The sequence below is a fragment of the Petaurus breviceps genome, unplaced genomic scaffold, assembly GCF_028583685.1.
Source record: "Petaurus breviceps papuanus isolate PSGF00001 unplaced genomic scaffold, PetGlider_PUasm1.0 90903, whole genome shotgun sequence".
Taxonomy (NCBI): domain Eukaryota; kingdom Metazoa; phylum Chordata; class Mammalia; order Diprotodontia; family Petauridae; genus Petaurus; species Petaurus breviceps.
In genome coordinates this window covers 12,135,702-12,154,217 of record NW_027187376.1, presented here as the reverse complement: position 1 = coordinate 12,154,217, position 18,516 = coordinate 12,135,702, and the positions used below count along the sequence as shown (strand labels likewise).

General features: G+C 37.0%; 1 protein-coding gene across 2 annotated transcripts in view; it reads right to left on the bottom strand.

The window, feature by feature from the left end:
- Nucleotides 1–4,363: 4,363 nt before the first annotated feature.
- The window catches only part of CUNH2orf80 (chromosome unknown C2orf80 homolog), a 27,406-nt gene continuing 13,253 nt past the window's right edge, over nucleotides 4,364–18,516 (bottom strand). For both annotated transcript variants that reach the window (XM_069075105.1, XM_069075106.1), the window contains exons 7-9: nucleotides 8,112–8,199; nucleotides 6,163–6,275; nucleotides 4,364–4,953 (exon numbers count right to left, since the gene is read on the bottom strand). In XM_069075105.1, coding sequence (XP_068931206.1) covers nucleotides 4,873–4,953; nucleotides 6,163–6,275; nucleotides 8,112–8,199 — 282 coding nt within the window. In that variant the 3' untranslated portion in view covers nucleotides 4,364–4,872. The remainder of the gene's footprint in view (nucleotides 4,954–6,162; nucleotides 6,276–8,111; nucleotides 8,200–18,516) is intronic.

Below are 18,516 nucleotides of genomic sequence, written 5' to 3'. Positions count from 1 at the left end.
AGGAATGACTCGTATTCTTATAGATTTGACAAAGCTCTTTATATACTTGAGATAGGAGACTTTCACCTGAGAAACTATCTATAAAAATTTTCCCCAAAATTTCTGCTTTCTTTCTGATCTTGGCTACATTGGTTTTATTGTACAAATCCTTTTTAATTTAATGCAGTCTGCACAAAAAAAGACCCATGGGCTGCTTGTGGCTGCCTAGAAAAAATATAAGGTTACCACTGCACACTCTCCTGGTTGTCATGTGATCTGCAGCAACCAACCATTGGCAGCCTTTCTCTAATGTAACCTATCAGCAGCCCAAAGAAGTCTACTAATTGTGCAGGTCTGATTTAATGTATTAAAAACTATCCATTTCACCCCTCATTTTTCTGTCTCTTGTTTATTCATAAATTGTTTACCTCTCCATAAGACTGATAAGTAATATGTTCCATGTTCTTCAAATTTTCTTGCAATATCTCCCTTTATAGCTAGGTCATATATCCATTTTGTCCTTATCTTGGTAAATGGTGTAAGATACTGTAAATCTTAGTGATAATTTTCAATACTTTTTTTTTGTCTTTCATTTCTTTTTTCTCTCACTTTTACCCCATCACGGGAAAAAAAAAGAAAGTCAAAACTCTTGTAACCAATATGCACAGTCAAGGAAAACAAATTTATGCATTGACTACATTGGAAAAAAAAAAAGCAACTATGTCTTCTGATTTTTACATCCACCATCTCAGTTAGGAGGTAGGTAGCCTGATTCATCATTAGTTCTTGGCAATCATGGTTGGTCATTGCGTAGATAAGGGTCCACTACTCTTTTAAAGCTGTTGCTTCCATAGCCTACATCAGATTGCACACAGTCTTGGGGAGAGGGGAGGAGAGGAAGGGAAAGAAAATTTGAAACTCAAAAGCTTATGGAAGTGAATATTGGAAACTAAAAATAAATAGATTAATTTTTAAAAATTAAGCTGTTGTTTCAAAACCTTTTAAGGGAAAAAATGAAACTAGCCTAGTCTACATGTCAAATATAGCTCCTACCATATATATTCACAAATAATTATGTTATAAGGCAGAATAGGATAAAGATAGTGAAGATATTCACACAAAGTGCTTTAAGAAATTTGTAGGGGAGAGTGATTACTTTTTAGCTAGAAGAGTCAGATAAGGATTCATGGAAGAGGAGACATGAATGTGATCTTGAAGGAAGGACAGATTTTAACAGGTGGTATTTAGAGTTAAGGGAGCAGAAGCGGGAGAGGTAGGATGAGAACTGGGAAGGTAAGTAGTCTAATCTGGCTGGAAAGTTTAAATTAGAATTTGGATCATGTAATTCAACCCCCCCCCCCACACACACACACACAATGTAGAGATGAGAAAACTTCAGTCCACAGAGATTATATGATTTGTCCAAGGTCACAAGCTGGTATTAACTATTTTCTTTCACCATTAGAACCCATCTTCAGATTCCAAATCCAGGACTTTCCCCTTAGCAAATCTCGGGGAGTATTAGCATAGATAGTCTGAATTGCTTTTATTTTTTTTTTTGCTTTTTTTTGGAGGGGCAATTGGGGTTAAGTGACTTGCCCAAGGTCACATGGCTAGTAAGTGTTACTTGTCTGAGCCTGGATTTGAACTCAGGTCCTCCTGACTCCAGGGCCAGTGCTCTATTCTCTGAGCCACCTAGCTGCCCCTAGAATTGCTTTCATTTCTCATCATTTGGTTCAGAAATGCAGCCCTCTTTCTTTATCTGAGAAAGGGGGTAATGTTAGAGAGTGCTGGAAAAGTATTCATAGCAGGAAGCAAGGACACAAAGAAATGAGTTTGCTAGATGTGCTTCTCCTAAGAATGCCCCAGCTCCCAGGTTCAGCCTAATACATTGTCCCTTCTTCTGCTGTTCACAGACCACATCCCAGGCTCTCCAACTACCAACACCAACTGTCTAATGAGGCAAAACACAAGTTTTGTGACTGATAGAAAATTTTATTTTGTGACTCCAAGAACTATCTCAGTTCTGTGGGTCTTTGTCTTTGCCACTGTGAAAGCTTGAGCTAGTAAACTAGCTTATTAATGTCCTTTCTAAAATGTGGCCCCCATAATGAACCATGATACTATAGATTTAGTCTGACTAGGATGGTGAACAGTGGAATCATCATCTCTTTATTTCTAGAAACTCTGTCTCTCATAAGGCAAAACCCTTGTAACCAATATGCACAGTCAAGTAAAACAAATTTATGCATTGACTACATTGGAAAAAAAACAACTATGTCTTCTGATTTTTACATCGACCATCTCAGTCAGGAGGTAGGTAGGCTGACTCATCATTGGTTCTTGGCAATCATGGTTGGTCACTGCATAGATAAGGGTCCACTACTCTTTTAAAGCTGTTGCTTCCATAGCCTACATCAGATTGCACACAGTCTTGGGGAGAGGGGAGGAGAAAGAGGGGAAGAAAACCAAGATCATTATTAGCTTTTTCATTTGCCCTATAATTCTGTTCAGTCACATTGAGTTAACAATACATTGAAACACTAATCTCTTTCTCAGATGACCTGTATAGCCACATTCCCCCATTTTGTATTTATGAAGTTGATTTTTTTTAACACAGTATAAGACTTTATATTTATTGCCTTTAGATTTCATCTTAATAGATTTGTTCCTATGTTCTAGACTATCAAGAACTTTTTGGTCTTAATTCCATTTTCTAGTTCATTACTCATTTTTCTCAGCTTTGTGTTATGCCATCTATACCTCAGTCCAAGCCACTGACAAAAATGGTAACTAGTACAGGCCCAAGCATAAATCTCAGGGGTATTTCTTTCAAGAATTTCTTGCAAATTTGTTCTTTAGCCATTTGGCTAGTTTGGAATCTATCTACTTGTACTGATACTTGGCTAGATCACATCTCTTCATCTTCTTCAAAATAATAGCTTGAGAGATTTCATTAAATGCTTTGCTAAGGTTGAAGTAAACTGTATCTGTAGTATTTCCCTGGTCTACTAGATTAAAAAAAAATCTTGCCCAAAAAAGTTAGTCACTTTTACCAATGTTATGTAATCCATGGCTCAAAATTCACTTGCACAAATCTCTCCTCACTGGTGAAGATTGATTATTTAATGCTCTGTTGCTGTATCAGCGCAGAAATGGCAAGAGCCTGGAAGAGACGAGAGATCCTAGTATGGCTTCTAGATTCAAGAGAAAAGACATTTCATTCCAGATACTCTTTGAGAAGACCAGGATCTTATGTAAATAGTCTTTAAGCTGCAGGTTAAAATTATAACCATGGGAACACCACCTATACACCTACACACCTTTGGATCTGTGGGTTTTTCTTAGGGCAGCATAGAAGCAAAGGGATAAAAGTACAAAATAGCAAGTAATTATAAGGAAATGTATCCATGTGCTGGAAAGCCAACTAGTTACATTTCTGTCAAGCGGCACACTTACCAGAGTTTCTCAGCTGTAGTTTGGTAATTCATTGCTACTTGTTCCTATCTTGTTCTCCAAGTGTAGTTCATGGAACAAGTAATCTTCCATTGTGTTCTAAGACTGTCACACTCTGGGAAAAATAAACTCTAATGGAGTTTTCATCTGTGACTATGCACATAAAAAATATTACCATGTCACTTTCAACCAAAGGTTAACCCCATAGATATATTTTTTTATATGCTAGTGAAATTTTTCATGCAGAAAGAAACGGGCACACATTCAAGGCTAACATTTGTTATCTAGACCCATTTCTAGTTTAGTTCTTAAGGGATAGGTTTGCTAATGGTAGCAAAGAATGCCTTTTTTTTTTTAACAGCAAATGAAGATCTATAAATAGTAAATGGTTGAAATCTTCGCAGAATTTCATGTCTTCTCAGAAATCCTCTTTAAAGACTATTATTAGGTTTGAAAAAATGGCATTTTAATACTGGGGAACTACTTATGGAAGGACTCTCTTCATCAATCCATAGATAAGACATGATAGATAAATCCTAAGGAGTTACCTGAGAAACACAGAACTTAGGTAACTGACTTCTCCATTAATTAGCAAAAGTGACACAATGAGATGTCCTCTGAAAATAAGACCTTTTTGTTCTTTACTCTATTATCCAGTTTATTAGTCATCTTTCTCAGCTTTGTGTCATGCCATCTATGTCTAAGTCCAAGTCACTGACAAAAATGATGACATATAGGGCCAAGCACAGATCCCAGGGGCATTTCATTTGAGAATTCCTTGTAAGTTGATTCTTTAGCCATTTGGCTAGTTTGGAAAATCAGCTAGTGTCTGATCTCATTTGCCTTCTGAACAAACTAACAACTATTATTTTCTTAATACCAGAACTTTGTCCCCGTAAAATTTTGTTGAAAAAAGTCAACACCCAAATATCTTTGATATGTACTTTATTATGAACAATCATTGAGTAAATATATCTACCTTAAAACACATTAGAAGCAAAAAAGCATTTGTTCTCTTCCTTTTGGAGTTGTAACTTTTACTTGGGAAAATTAAGTGTCTTACTCTCCCATTCCTATGAGAGGAAAAGAACATTCAGAGGTTAGTGTTTGAAGAATGTGCCAAGCATTTGAAATGTGCCAAGATACAAAGCAAAGGGAAAGAAGTACAAACAGCAAGTGATTAGAGGGAAATCTATTCAAATGGAACTTCATAGTGCTAGGATATCTGCATAGAGCAGACTAGGCCCATGCTTTGCCAACAAATCACTCAGCAGGGCCAGGCCCACACCTATTTGAATAACCTGAGTTAGAGAAAGAGCATTTTTCTAGAAAACAACAACAAAATAGCAGAAAACACACATGTACAGCATCAGGGCAAGGCTGGTGTTGTTTGGAGTTGGTATCTATGGAAAGAGGTGTGCACAAGGTTTTGTCTTCTCAGATATTATTTTTTTTATCGTGTCTTTGGTCATCAGTCCTCTTGTGGCTTTGATCCCAAGTTTCAGCTTCCTTGGAGACCTGCGGGACACAAGGAAACTGGTCTACTAAAGAAGCACCTCAATTTGAATGGTTGAGATGATGGCTTTAAATTTGCTTCTAGGTTGGATGAAAGTAAGACATAAAACACTACCGTTATTTAAAAAGGTGGAAGGGCATCAAATGTAGAGAAAATGTAAAGTTCTTTCTTTCTTCCACTGGACTGTTTGTTGAAGAAAGGATATTGAGGGCTCTGTTACTTGTAACTACCTTTCAGTTCAATTCAACAAATTGGCAGAGATGGGGAAGTGGATAGAAAATAGGCCTTGGAGTCAGGTATACTATGGTTCAAATCATGGCTCTGACATATGCTGACTGGGTCACCTTTGGCAAATCACTTAACTTCTCTTGGCCTCAGTTTCCCCATCTGTAAAACAGTGATAATAGTAGCAACGACCTCTTAGAATTGTTTTGAGGTTCCATTGATATAATATACATAAAACACTTTGCAAACCTTAAAGGATAGAGAATGAAACCATTAGTATAAGGAATTTCTAGGTGAGGAAACTTTTTCTGCCAATGCAGATCAGCACTTCTCTTCAACTTGCTGTCTTAGAGAGTTGTTTAGAGCACTGAGATGCTTGTATGACTTGCCCAATGCCCCACTGCCAGTAGAGATCAGAGGTAAGACTTGAACCCAGGTTTTTCCCACTTCAAGTCCAATTCTCCAACCACTATGATAGACCTATAAGCACTAGATAAATATTATATATTATTATTAGCTAAATAAAGCAACACATTAAGTTTAAGTCAAGCCATTTCTTCAGACCTGTAAGTAGGAATAAGGTAATGTCAATTAAAGAAAAATACATTCAGGGAGATGAAATACATAAATGTTAATGGGGACTAGACATGATTTCATTGGTATGGGGAACTCTCAGGTAAGGAAACTCCTCCTATGATGCAGATTAGCACCTTCTTTTCAATTTATAGTCTTAGATGTCCAAGGCACTGAGATGCTGACACTTGCACACAGTTATACATCTATAAGTGTCAAATTAAGAACTTGAACGTAAATCTTTCTGACTTTAAGGCTGTGAATTGGCTTCTACATTGTGCCTCTCAGGAATACTTAAAAGCTGAGATTCAGTCCGCTTTTCTTCAACACTTTAGCAATAGTTTCATGATAGTTTCCAATAAATAATAATAAGTAATAGTTTAATAGCTTCCACTTTGGGTTTCCAGACTTACTTTTGTCTTTGGCTGGTTTTCTGATCTTTTTGCTGACTTTGGCTCCATTGACTTTGCTGTTATTGAGCTGCTGGTGGCATTTCTGTGGGCTATTCTCCTTCGTAACTTGACACCTAGGGACATATATGATGACTATACAATGGTGCTTTATCTATACATGGTACTCTAATACATATGAATCTGCATACGGTAATTTAATACATCAAAAATTTGTGACTCCATTGATGGAGGGTGCTGCCTCCATTGACACAGACAGCAATCTTTCCACCCCTGAAGAGACAGTTTCTTGAATGACAATAGTTCAAACACTCATTGCTGAGATTGCCAATCCTTTGGGGATGAACTTCTAGCACAGACCTAAGCTGGTCTTTCATTAGGCTTAAAGTTTTTCCAAGTTAGTAATACCTGCCAGTTGTCTTCTGATACAGGCTTAAAAAAATCCAGGTTCACTTCCATTCGATGACAAGGCATGAGTATAGCGCTCTTTTGGGAGGCCAGTATAGTATGTAATGCTACTGGAAAATGACTACCTCACACATCGAAAATGTTTTAGTTTCATTTTCAGTAGCTCTGATAGATAATTTCCCTCTGCTATAGGTAATGGGAAAAAGAGGTAATATTTGTGAATCTGCTCCCTCAAATCATCTAGGGTTAGCTAGTGAAAGTCTAATTGCCTACAAACTTTTAGTTTAATTCATAAAATTATTGCCTTACCTTTTCTTTTAAAATAAAGGGAAACAAGGAGCTCAATGACAAAAAAAAAAAAAAAAGGAATGGCTCTGTATATAGCAAAATATTCATAGCAACACTTTTTGTTGTAGCAAAGAACAATGTCCATTGATTGGGGAATGGCTAATCCTATTGGGATACATGAATGGCATATTACCAGGGGTGGAGAACACATGAGACCTTCTAGGTCCTTGGGTACGGACTTTTGACTGAGTCTAAGTTTTACAGAACAAATCCTTTTATTAAGGGGATTTGTTCTGTGAAGTTTGGATTTAGTCAAAGGACTGCACTTGAGGACTTAGAGGGCCACACATGGCCTTGAGGCTTCAGGTTCCCCACCCCTGGTATATTTCTGTGTGGTAAGAAGTGACAAACATGATGAATTCAGAGAAAAGTAGAAAGACTTATATGAACTAGTGAAAAACGAAATAAACAGGACCAGGAGAACATAAGGAGTACAACAATGTAAATGGAAAGAACAAAACAATTGAAAATAAATGATATGAAATGTTAATGGCTAAGCATTAGAAGGGATATGAAAAAGTACTTCTTCCTACTTCTTTGAAAGGTGAGGGATAAAGCTTAGAATCCTGTATATAATGTCATATTTTTATCAATATGTTGGTTTCTTTTGACTCTTTTTTATTCTTTGTTCTGAAGGGTGAATTTTTTGAAGGGAGAGACATTATGAAGTGTAGATGATATAAAAATAGAAGGTGGTCAATAAATTCCTTCCTGGTTTCAACTCCACAGAAGAAGATACCTGTGACTGGTTAAGCTCATCATTTCTATACCCAACTCAAGCCGTGATTGACTCCCTTGGCCTCCTCTCTCCTTTTTTTGGAGGACTAGCAGACTATCAAACTCTGCCTGCTAATTTTCTTTATAGAGGACAGAGACTGGGCTTTTCAGTTCACTGTACTCTGCATCTGCTGCTTTCCCTGGTTTCAACTCAGTTGGACAAAATGCTCCTTCACTAGACTCCCCTGGTCTCTCCCTTCCCTCCTGCTTTCCTGCCTCCTTTTCTGTGTTGTCTCCCTGCATTAGATTGCAAGCTTCCTGAGGGCAGGGACCATCTTTTTATTAATTGTGTTCGTAGCCCTTAGAGTTCCTGGCACATCGTAGATACTTAATAAATGTTTGTTGAAAACTGGAAAAATTTATTTTAAAATGGATTTTTTTTTAAAAATTGAGGGTGAGATGAGAATAACTAAACTTACTTTGTTTCTGTGCGTGTTCTACTGCCTTAGAGGCTGTTAGCATGGCAAAAGGATGTGATGAGAGATGAATATTTTGGGCCCGAGGAACCTGGAAGGAAAACAGTACAACTTTAAAATAATGAATGCATTTGTGCCTTGAAGAGAAGTTACTCATTTCCCTTGGCTTATTTAATCAGTCAATCAACAAATATTTATTAAGAGCCCACTATGTGCCAGATATCGGCACTAGGGATATAAGCACAAAGAATGAAGCAATCCTTGCTTGTCATTCAATCACCCTTTTAGTCATTAGACGTAACTGATATTCCATTTTATATGCCACATTTTGTATTTCAACATAAACTTCATTCCTGTTCAACTAAGCCCTATTCCCCCTCAAGTTCACTCTAATATGGTTCACTCCCTGCCCCCCTCCCCCCGCCCTGTTTCATTCCACTTTAATTTATGATGCCATTAGCCAGACCTTGCCTCATCCTACCAGTGAGAGGAGATTAATTGCCAAAATGAAAATGATCAATGGCTAAAAAAGTTGAAGTACCTCTAGGACAGACAGTTTTTCTGCCTGCTCAATGAGAGGTTCAGCCTCTATGGTCACAGCATGGATCTTCTGACTCCAAACCTACGGTGTTTGTACTACACCATCCAAGGACATAGGGAAAAAAAAATCTAATTTAAATCCCTAGTCAAATGCTTGCTCATCTCTGTTCTTGGCAACATAAGCAAATAAACATCTAATCTTATACCTCCCACATATATAGTATCTCATCTTACAATTCATTGTGCAGCAGTCTACACAGCAAACCTTAAAGGCCAGAGACTGTCTTGGGAAAAGCTAGAAGCTGTCATGAACTTAAACTATGGGCAGACATGCTGGCCCCCAAGAATTGGCCAAGAAATGATCAGCTAACCTTCATTTGGCATGAGGGATGGCATTTTGTTATTTCCCCAATATCCTGTCTTGTTACAAATGATGGTTGACATAACCTCATATTATAAGATCACAGATTTTAAGCTGAAAGGGATTTCAAAAGTCTTCTAGTCCAAACCCTTCCCAATTTTACAGATGAGGAAATTGAGGCCCAGAGAGGGTTGGTAGTTAATTTGTCCAGGTTCATACTGGTAGTAAGTTGCAGAGCCAGGATTGAACCTGTATGTATACATATACATGCATACATATGTATATGTGTCTATACACCCATACTTGATGACAGTGGAAATTGCAGCACTCTTCAGAGGAGAAGAAGTGAGATTCAGGGTCAACAATGTGAAATGTTCAAACTCAGCGGAAGTGGTCTATGAAGCAGCTGGTTTCCATTTGGTCCTGTCTATCCTTCAACAAATACATCTAGTCTTAAAACCATAAATCTTCATCATGTTTTAATTTCCCCCATCTTTTCATTTAAATCTATTATTAGCTGGTCCCTGAAGTTAATATGTAATGCAATTCAACATTTACTGAGCACCTGCTATGGGCAAAGCACTGTGGTAGGTTATTTGTGGAATACAAAGAAAAAGGCTTGATTCCTGCCTATAGGATGCTTAAATTATATTTAAGATACTCACAAATATAGAACTTTTCTGATTGGCAATTAGCAGCATAAGGAAAGATACAAGTTGTTGAGGCTTTTGTTTTTTGTTTCTGTACTTTTGTATAGCTGAACTGGAATTTCTGCTGTCCGTGGTACTGAGAGCAAATTGAGGTCACTAGTCTGATTTTTATAACCTCTGAACCATTAAGCCTATTTTTCAGAAAATCAGGATAAGCCCAAATAAATATTTGTTGTCTGACTGACAATTTTCTCAGTGACCCATTCAATTCTTTCAGACTAAGCTACTGATAAGTGGCTCGTCTTTATCAATGGAGAAAGTTTATACACTAGGATGATTCCAATACTAATGGAATCAGAGATCTGACCCACCTTCTCCTAACCCCAAAGCATTTATCACAGTTACATATCCATACTTAAAAAAATATTGAGGATTCTTAGGTGAATTAAAAATTATGATCTCTCTAGTATGGATGGGTTTTTTTCTGTATGTATTTTGTCAAGTCTAACCACTTCTTCCATTAAGAGTCACTGATACCCCCTCCTAGAGTATATTGGGTGAATGAGGGTTAATGTCTAAATGACAGTTCCATTCTCATCACTGATATGAATAGGTTGATATTAAAAGACTAGCAGATCTGTTCCATTTCATGTTTCTTTGTTACTTCCTTTTGATTTCACCTCTATATGCTCTTGGAATCAACTAAATTAGATCCGATGCTAGGTTCATTACAAGTTTGCTTTCCTTTCAACTGATTTTATTGTTTTGTACAGTGACATTGCTCATAATATTCCATTTTTCTCTTCCATAATGTTTTGTTAATATGCTTCTACTCTGTATTGCCTTGGATGCCACATTTTTACATCTGCCAACTAAGATGATTTAACCAGTCCACCTCTTCAAAATTAAAACTATTTTGCCTCAGGAAACTTCTCTAAGAAATGGTAATAGAGTCAACATCTTTTTCATTTCTTATTTTTTCAGACTTGACAACATATCATGTTGGATGTCCCATAGAAATGTTCAGTACTGTTGTTCTATCTTTATTTTTTTTTCTTCTAAGTTGGTGCAAAGATTTTGAAGGTGGGAGGACAGAAAGGATTTTAAACAGTAACAAGGTCAGGGTGGAATAGGCATTTCAGTGAAGGGTGCAGAGAGTAGGGACTGCTAGAAGAGGAATCTGGCATTCAAAACCCATTCTAGTCTTTTCTTTCTCTATCTAGTATTCTCTATTTCACCTTCCTCTTTTATTTATTATCTTTTTTATTTTCCCTGCTTCTCTTTTTTCTCTGTTTTCTCACCCCTCACTATATGCTTCATTCTCTCTATCTTAAATTACAATGATATGTAGCAAATAGGTATATATTTTTCCTAGTTCTTAAATTTTAAAGTAGATGAATTGAACAGTTTAGATTTAGCTCCACTTTCTTTTTTCAAATGAACTGAAAAGCTACGTCTATTATATCTATTTTCTTTTAATTAATTATAGTCTTCAATTTATTTAAAACATTTTTTTAAAATTCTGTGGACTAGAGACCAGTAAAAATTGAGACAGAAACCCACCTCAATCTCTATAGGATACATTATTATGATACAATACTGAGTTGTAGTAATGCCCTGGATACACTAGATGGCAGTAAAGGTTAACAATGGGGGCCATAAAGGTTCTACCGTACCTCTATCTGTATTGATCAAATTGTACTTTGCAAAATTTAAAGTGCTATGCAAATGCTGGCTATTATTGTGTTGCACCGCCAAATACCACTTATGAATAATTTAGTAGAGTATAATTAGGGTTCATTTTGGGGTATAGTACAATGTTTTGCAGTCCAAACTACAGTGCTAATCTGGCAAAATATGCAAATTTTCCATGTTGGAGTTCTCTGCCCTCTGCTAGGGTTGCTGGGAGCAGGAATTAGTCTTTTAAGTTCCCAAACTCTAAGTAGTGGGCATATCTGGTAGTCAAATTTTGGAAAATGGCAAACATTTATCACTGATCTTTAATGGGGTTCAGTGGTTGGAAAACACTGTTCTAGAGAAATAATTAGTCCTTTACATTCTCTAACACATCAAGATTTGTAGCATGTTCTTCACAAGTTGTCTTGCCTGGCACATATGTGGTATGTCATAGATAGGCAAAGAGAAGATTCCTAGGTTCATCCTCAGTTGTATTTTGACTCTGGCCCTTACTATCTGTAGATCACTCCATTCTCTGGTATTCAGTTTCCTTATCTGTAAGTTAGCAGATTGGACTAAAGAAGCTTTAAATTCCCTTCCAGCTTTAAAATCCCATGACCCAGACATTTCCCCTTATCAGTGGGCCACGTGACACTTAATTTAAAAAAAAAAAAACGATCCATAGATGTTTACATATATATAGGCCAACAGGTGGCTAATGATAGAGTGCTAGACCCAGAACCACAAGAAGGCCCAAAGTCAAATCCAGCCTCAGACACTAGCTTCATGGGCCCCTTTATTTCTGTCTGCCTCAGTTTCCTCATCTGTAAAATGGGAAATGTAAAATAGCACCACGCTCCCAGGATTGCTGTGAGGGTAGGATGAGAAATAATAATATGCTTTATAACCCTTAAAGAGCTATATAAATGCCAGCTACTTTTATTATATAAAATTTAAGCAAAAACTGGAGTTGTCTTTTAAAAAAACAAGAATATTTGCTATGTAAAGGTATTATGTTAAACCTCCAATAAATCCTCTCTCTAAGAGACAATGGCCATTTGAATCTTAAATAAATGCCTTTCAAATGAGAAATTCTTTTAATTTTTCATATAGTTTCTCATTTTCCATAAAAGGTATGACACCTCACTATTGCTTAATCTAATGAGTTACTGCAAGAAAAAAAGAACTGACCCGGGCTTATTATTAATAAATAAATGTTTATTATTAAGAGCCTACTATGAGGCAGGTACTATGCTAAGTACTGGGGATACCAAAAAAGTATAAAATAACTTCTCAAGGAGCTTACAATCTAATGGGGGGAATTATTATTATCTAGTGTTCTTCCTTTCACCAACTGTAGGAATTTTCTCTACAACACTCTTGTCAGCTGGTGCCGAAATATTTCCATTGCCAAGGAGCTCACTAGTTTTCAAGGAAGGATAACTCTCATAAGATCATGGAATCATAGCTTTAAAGCCCAAGGTCTCAGAAATATTTTTGTCTAACCGCATTATTTTACATATGAATCAATCCAGGCTTAGAGAAATTAAGTGACTTGCCCAAGGCCACAGGGCTATCTAGTAAGTTACAAGCACAGGAATTCAGACTCAGGGTCTATCACTCCAAGTTGAATGAACTCTACTGAATCACAGCTATCTAGAGGGAATCTACCCAATAAACTTATATTCTTTGGTCCTAGCTCTTCTCCCTGAAGCTATATAAAGGAAGTCTATTCGATTTATCCACATCATAGGCCTTCAAATATCTCTTCCCTTGTTCTTCTTTACTCCAGCTGAAACAGCTTTATGATAGTTTCTAGACTTCTCACCATCCTCATTACAGTTTTCAGGATATAGCGTCTTTGAAAATGTCTCCTATAAAACTGGTATTCTAAACTAGATGCAAAATTCTAGCATTGGTGTGGAAACTACTTGTGGATTAATGCAACCTAAAATTGCATTAGCTTTTTTTTTTCTTTTTAAGTAGCGATATCATACCGTGTTTCCCCGATAATAAGACACTGTCTTATTAATTTTTTGGACAGAAAAACACCAGAGGGCTTATTTTCAGGGGAGGGCTTATTTTAATGAACATTGACAGCAATTTTAATAAACAGGTAAATGTGAACAAAAAAATGTACCTTTATTCAATAATGAATTCAATAAAGAACAGGATGACCCGCTCACTGATGTAGCTCTGATTGGATGCAGCTCGGAGCGTGGCGTGCGTTTCGGGGAGGGAACGGTGCATACAGAGGGTACCATAATGTAGCATGTAGCGCAGGGGATCACCTTCACTACAGTAGCAATCTCAATAGGGCTTATTTTCGGGGGAGGGCTTATTTTAGAGGAATCTTACACAGTAAGGGGAGGACTTATTTTCGGGATAGGTCTTATTATCGGGGAAACACGGTACTGTTGGCTCCTAAAGAGTTTATAATCAATCAGACCTCTAAGTCTTATTCCCACAAACTGCTATTAAGCCAATTTCCCACAGTCTATACTTATGTAATTGATCAAAGAAATTTTTTTTTGAGGAATATGTCTTTAAAAAAAAATAAAATAAAAGGAGGCGGCTAGGTGGTGCAGTGAATAGAGTATAGGCCCTGGAGTCAGGAGGACCTGAGTTCAAATTCGGCCTTAACAATTATTCAACACTTAACTATTACTAGCTGTGTGACCTTGGGCAATGGCCCTGCCTTACCTCCTCCAAAAGGCAAAAATATATATAAAAATACAAAAGGAATATGTCTTCTAGCTTGTCCAGGCTTGAAGTACAGGGGTTACTCATGGGCCTAATCCCACTCTGATCAGCATTGTAACTTTGATCTGCTTTGTTTCTGATCCAGTCTGGTTGCCCTTCTTTAGACAACCTGGTGGCCTCCACTTCCAGGGGATCACCATACCAATGTTGAAGTTAATGCATAAAGCAAGTAAATGCTATAAATCAAGGCTTGATTTATTGTTTTGTTGATTGCCCAGACTTAAAAAGTTGATGTAGAGATGTGAATAATGCAGATTAAACTTTAAAGTTGCTATGGGTACATCCCCCATCCCCTTCTCTGCTGCCCCCAGCCTGTTAAACATTTACCAACATATCCCTGTATAAAAAGCATCCTCAAAAACAGGTCTTAATGGAAAATTACATAGGCTAGTTGCGTAATGAGGGTGAAGGATAACAGATCTCAGTGTCATACTGGTGTCTATGAACTATTAAAAACATTTGTTATTCAGTCATGTCTGACTCTTTGTGACCCCATTATGTCTTTGGTGCATCCTGAAAGACAGTTCTGACCATGTCACTGCTCTGCTCAATCAGCTTCAAAGATTTCTTAAAACTTCGCTAGGATCAGATGCAGATTTTGCTGTTTGGCATTTAGAGTCCTTCAAAGCTTGATTCCAAAATACCTTTCCAGGTTTATTTTACATGACTCCCTTTCATGCACTCTGTGGTACAGCCAAACTGTTTTTTTTCCTATTCCTCATATATGACATCCCATCAGCTATTTGAGCCTCTAAGTAACCTGTTCCCCAAAGGTGGGATGCACACCTTCCTTCCCTCCTCTCAGACTACTGCTTGTACCCCACTATATCCCTGTAATTATAATAAGCAGTTTATTAACAATTCAGATGAATGATTGGAAAGTATGTTCATTTGATTGGTAAACATTTATTAAGCATCTAATACATGCCAAGCACCATAGTAAGTTCTGTATGTTACTTTAATGTTGAGTAAATGTATAGCGTGGAAAGAAAAAAATTTATATTTCTATAATCATGGCCCTCTAAAAGGCACTCTTCAAAGTCATTAGGTATGGCACTAGATGTAATATGGTTTAAGTAAAAGTACAAGGCCTAGTGTTTCATATCTCTTTCTGATCCCTATGCCCTCTCTCTCCCCCAACCAATTTTCTAGCCCAGCACAGCTTGTCATTTAAAAGCAAATGAGTATTTAAAGTCTAGCAATAATTTTCTTGAGAAATATTCCTAACCTAATTTCAGGGTACTTCCCTTTAATATAATTAATGCTCAGAGCAGCTAGGTTGGTACAGTGAATAGAGCAGTGGCCCTGGAGTCAGGAGGACCTGAGTTCAAATCCGGCCTCAGACACAAAACTAGCCGTGTGACCTTGGGCAAGTCACTTAACCCCAATTGTCCTACCTTTCCACCTCCAAAAAGCAAAAAAAGAAAAATCTAAAAAGAATTTTAAAATATATAATTAATGTTCTAGTTCCTCTGGGCTATTATAATAAACTAATTCAATAAATACTTGCTCCTTGGAAGGAAAGCTATGGAAAATCTGGACAGCATGCTAAAAAGCAGAGACATCACCTTGCCAACAAAGGTGCATATCGTCAAGCTATGATTTTTCTAATAATAATGTATGCCTGTGAGACTATAAGAAAAGCTGAGTGCCAAAGAATTGATGTTTTTGAATTGTGGTGCTGGAGAAGGCTTTTGAGAGTCACTTGGACAGAAAGGAGCTCATATCAATCAATACTTAAAGAAATTAACTTCGATTACTCATTGCAAGGAAAAATACTGAAGTTGAAGATTAAATACTCTGTCCACATAATGAGAAGATAGGACTCTTTGGAAAAGACCTTGATGTTGGGAAAGATTGAAGGCAAAAGGGAAAGAGAATGCAGAGGATAAGATGGGTAGATAGCATCATGGAAGCAATGAACATTAGCTTGGACAGACTTTGGGAGATAGTGGAGGAGAGAAGAACATGGCATACTATGATCTATAGGGTGATGAAGACTTGGATGCAATTGAACGAAAGTAAAACAATAATCATTCAATAGGAAGAATGGTCTAATTCAATGGAAAGAACACTGGGATCAAAGTCAAAGAATAAAGAACGTGGGTTCAACTCCTGCTTCTGGGAGACCCTAGAAAAGTTATTTCACTTCTCATCGGGGTCTCAGTTTTTTTTTCTCCTCTGTAAAATGAGGAGATTTAATTAAATGAACTCTGAAGTCTCTTTTATCTATATAGCTATGATGTTGTGACTACTAGCTACTCACCAACATAGCTGTACTGTCTCCCACCTGTGAATTCACACAGGTGGTTCTTCCATGATTGAAATGCATCCCTTCCTCAGCCTTGGCTGTTGGAATTTTCTTTCTTCCTGGTGCTCTTAGGAATCCCCTTTCACCATGAGATCTCTCTTGAATCTTCATCCGTCCTTTATCTCTTTTGCCCACCATTAACTGAAAGCCATCTCTCCTTCCTCAGATTTCTTTGTCAGGCTCTCTCACTTGGTCCATATTATATTCCACCTTGTGCAAGTTTGCCTATCCTTCCTCTGCACTGCCTTCAAATTGTATGCTGCTCATAGAGAGGAATGACTGTGTTGCTTTCATTTCTGTATGCCCAATCCTTAGCATTGTATTTTGTATGTAGTGGGCAGTCACTAAATACTTGTTGAATTAAATTGAATTTCTCTCATTCCATTTATTGACCCTTATCCTCATATCCTTTCATACCTTTCTATTTCTTTCTTTCAAATTCTTTTTCCCTTTTCCTTTCTTTCAGTTCATATACACATGGAAGCAATTGTGTTTTTTAACTTCTAAATATTACTTGGAATTTTTATAAATTATAGGTTTACAGGGATATCTCAAAAGAGATAGAAAGGGAATTTAAAATCTTCTAGGCTGGTTTTTTGTTTTTGCTTTTTTTTTTTTGGAGGGGCAATTGGGGTTGTGACTTACCTAAGGTCACATGGCTAGTAAGTGTTAAGTGTCTGAGGTCGGATTTGAACTCAGGTCCTCCTGACTCCAGGGCCAGTGTTCTATTTACTGCTTCACCTAGCTGCCCCTAGGCTATTTTCTCTTAAAGTGTGATCTGGGAACCTCTGGAGGTCCCTGATACCCTTTCAGGGAGTCTGTGAGTTCAAAACTATTTTAATAATATTGCTAAAATGTTTTCATCTCTAACACAATCAATATAAATAGAGATGATGCACATAAACAAAAGCTCTTTGGGATCCTCAATAATTTTTAAGAGTATAGAGGGGTCCTGAGACCAAAACACTTGAGAACTGCTGAGCTATGTTAACCTCCTCATTTAAAAGACAAGGAATCTGAGGTCTAGAAATATTCTATTCTTTGTCTAGGACATATAGCTGGCTAGTGGCAGAACCTAGACTAGAATTCAGGTTTTCCCTCTATATTCTCCTATTCTATTACTGATTACCAAGCTCTCAGGAGAGAGATGTCACAACATTCACAAAATCATTTTAAATAAATGGCCATCCCATGAGATATTGAGATGCCATTATAGGGTCTCTAGTATTCTAAATTTCATAGCATGGTGAGAGGTAGAGTTAAGCTAATTCTCTACTCATAGGGTTGTAAATGAAGAATTGAGACAATTTTCCAAATAACTCAAAAGAAAAAAATCAAACATCTTGCTTGATTCTTTGGATAGTTCAAATGAAACTTTTTTTTAATAGTAGCTATCTGAATAATTGTCTCATTTTGCCACAACTCATCAATCAACCAACAAGCATTTATTAAGCACCTACTGTATACTAGGCACCATGTTAGACATTAGGTACACAAATACAAGAATGAAACAATCCCTATTCTTAAGGAGCTTACACTTTATTGTATGTGTATGTGTGTGGGGGAGGGGTTTTTATATGTTCACATATAAATCAATAAAAGATATTTTCAAATATATAAAAGTATAGAGCTAGACAGTGTGCAGCACTTAACTTATTAAAGCATTCAGATTTGTGATGAAAAAATATTTTTTCACAATAATACTAACAGAAAAGTTAATTGATTTGTGCAATGTCATATGGCAAATTAGAGAATTCAACCCAAGTCTCCTAGCTGTTTGTCTAACCCAGGGAACTCCATTTATTACACGCAAGACAGTATCTGGGAAATTTCATTTCATAAATTTTTATTGATCCAATAAATTCCTTGGTTTTTAAAATATTTCTTTGATCAAATGTTATTAATTTATACCTTTGTGTTTGAATGCAATCTTACATATGAAAACAATGGTGAGTGGGGGAGAAGTTAGAGGCATAGGGTTACAAAAAGGAAAGAGAGAGAGAGCGAAAGGGAGAGGGAGAGGGAGGGAGGGAGGGAGGGAGGAAGGAAGGAAGGAAGGAAGGAAGGAAGGAAGGAAGGAAGGAAGGAAGGAAGGAAGGAAGGAAG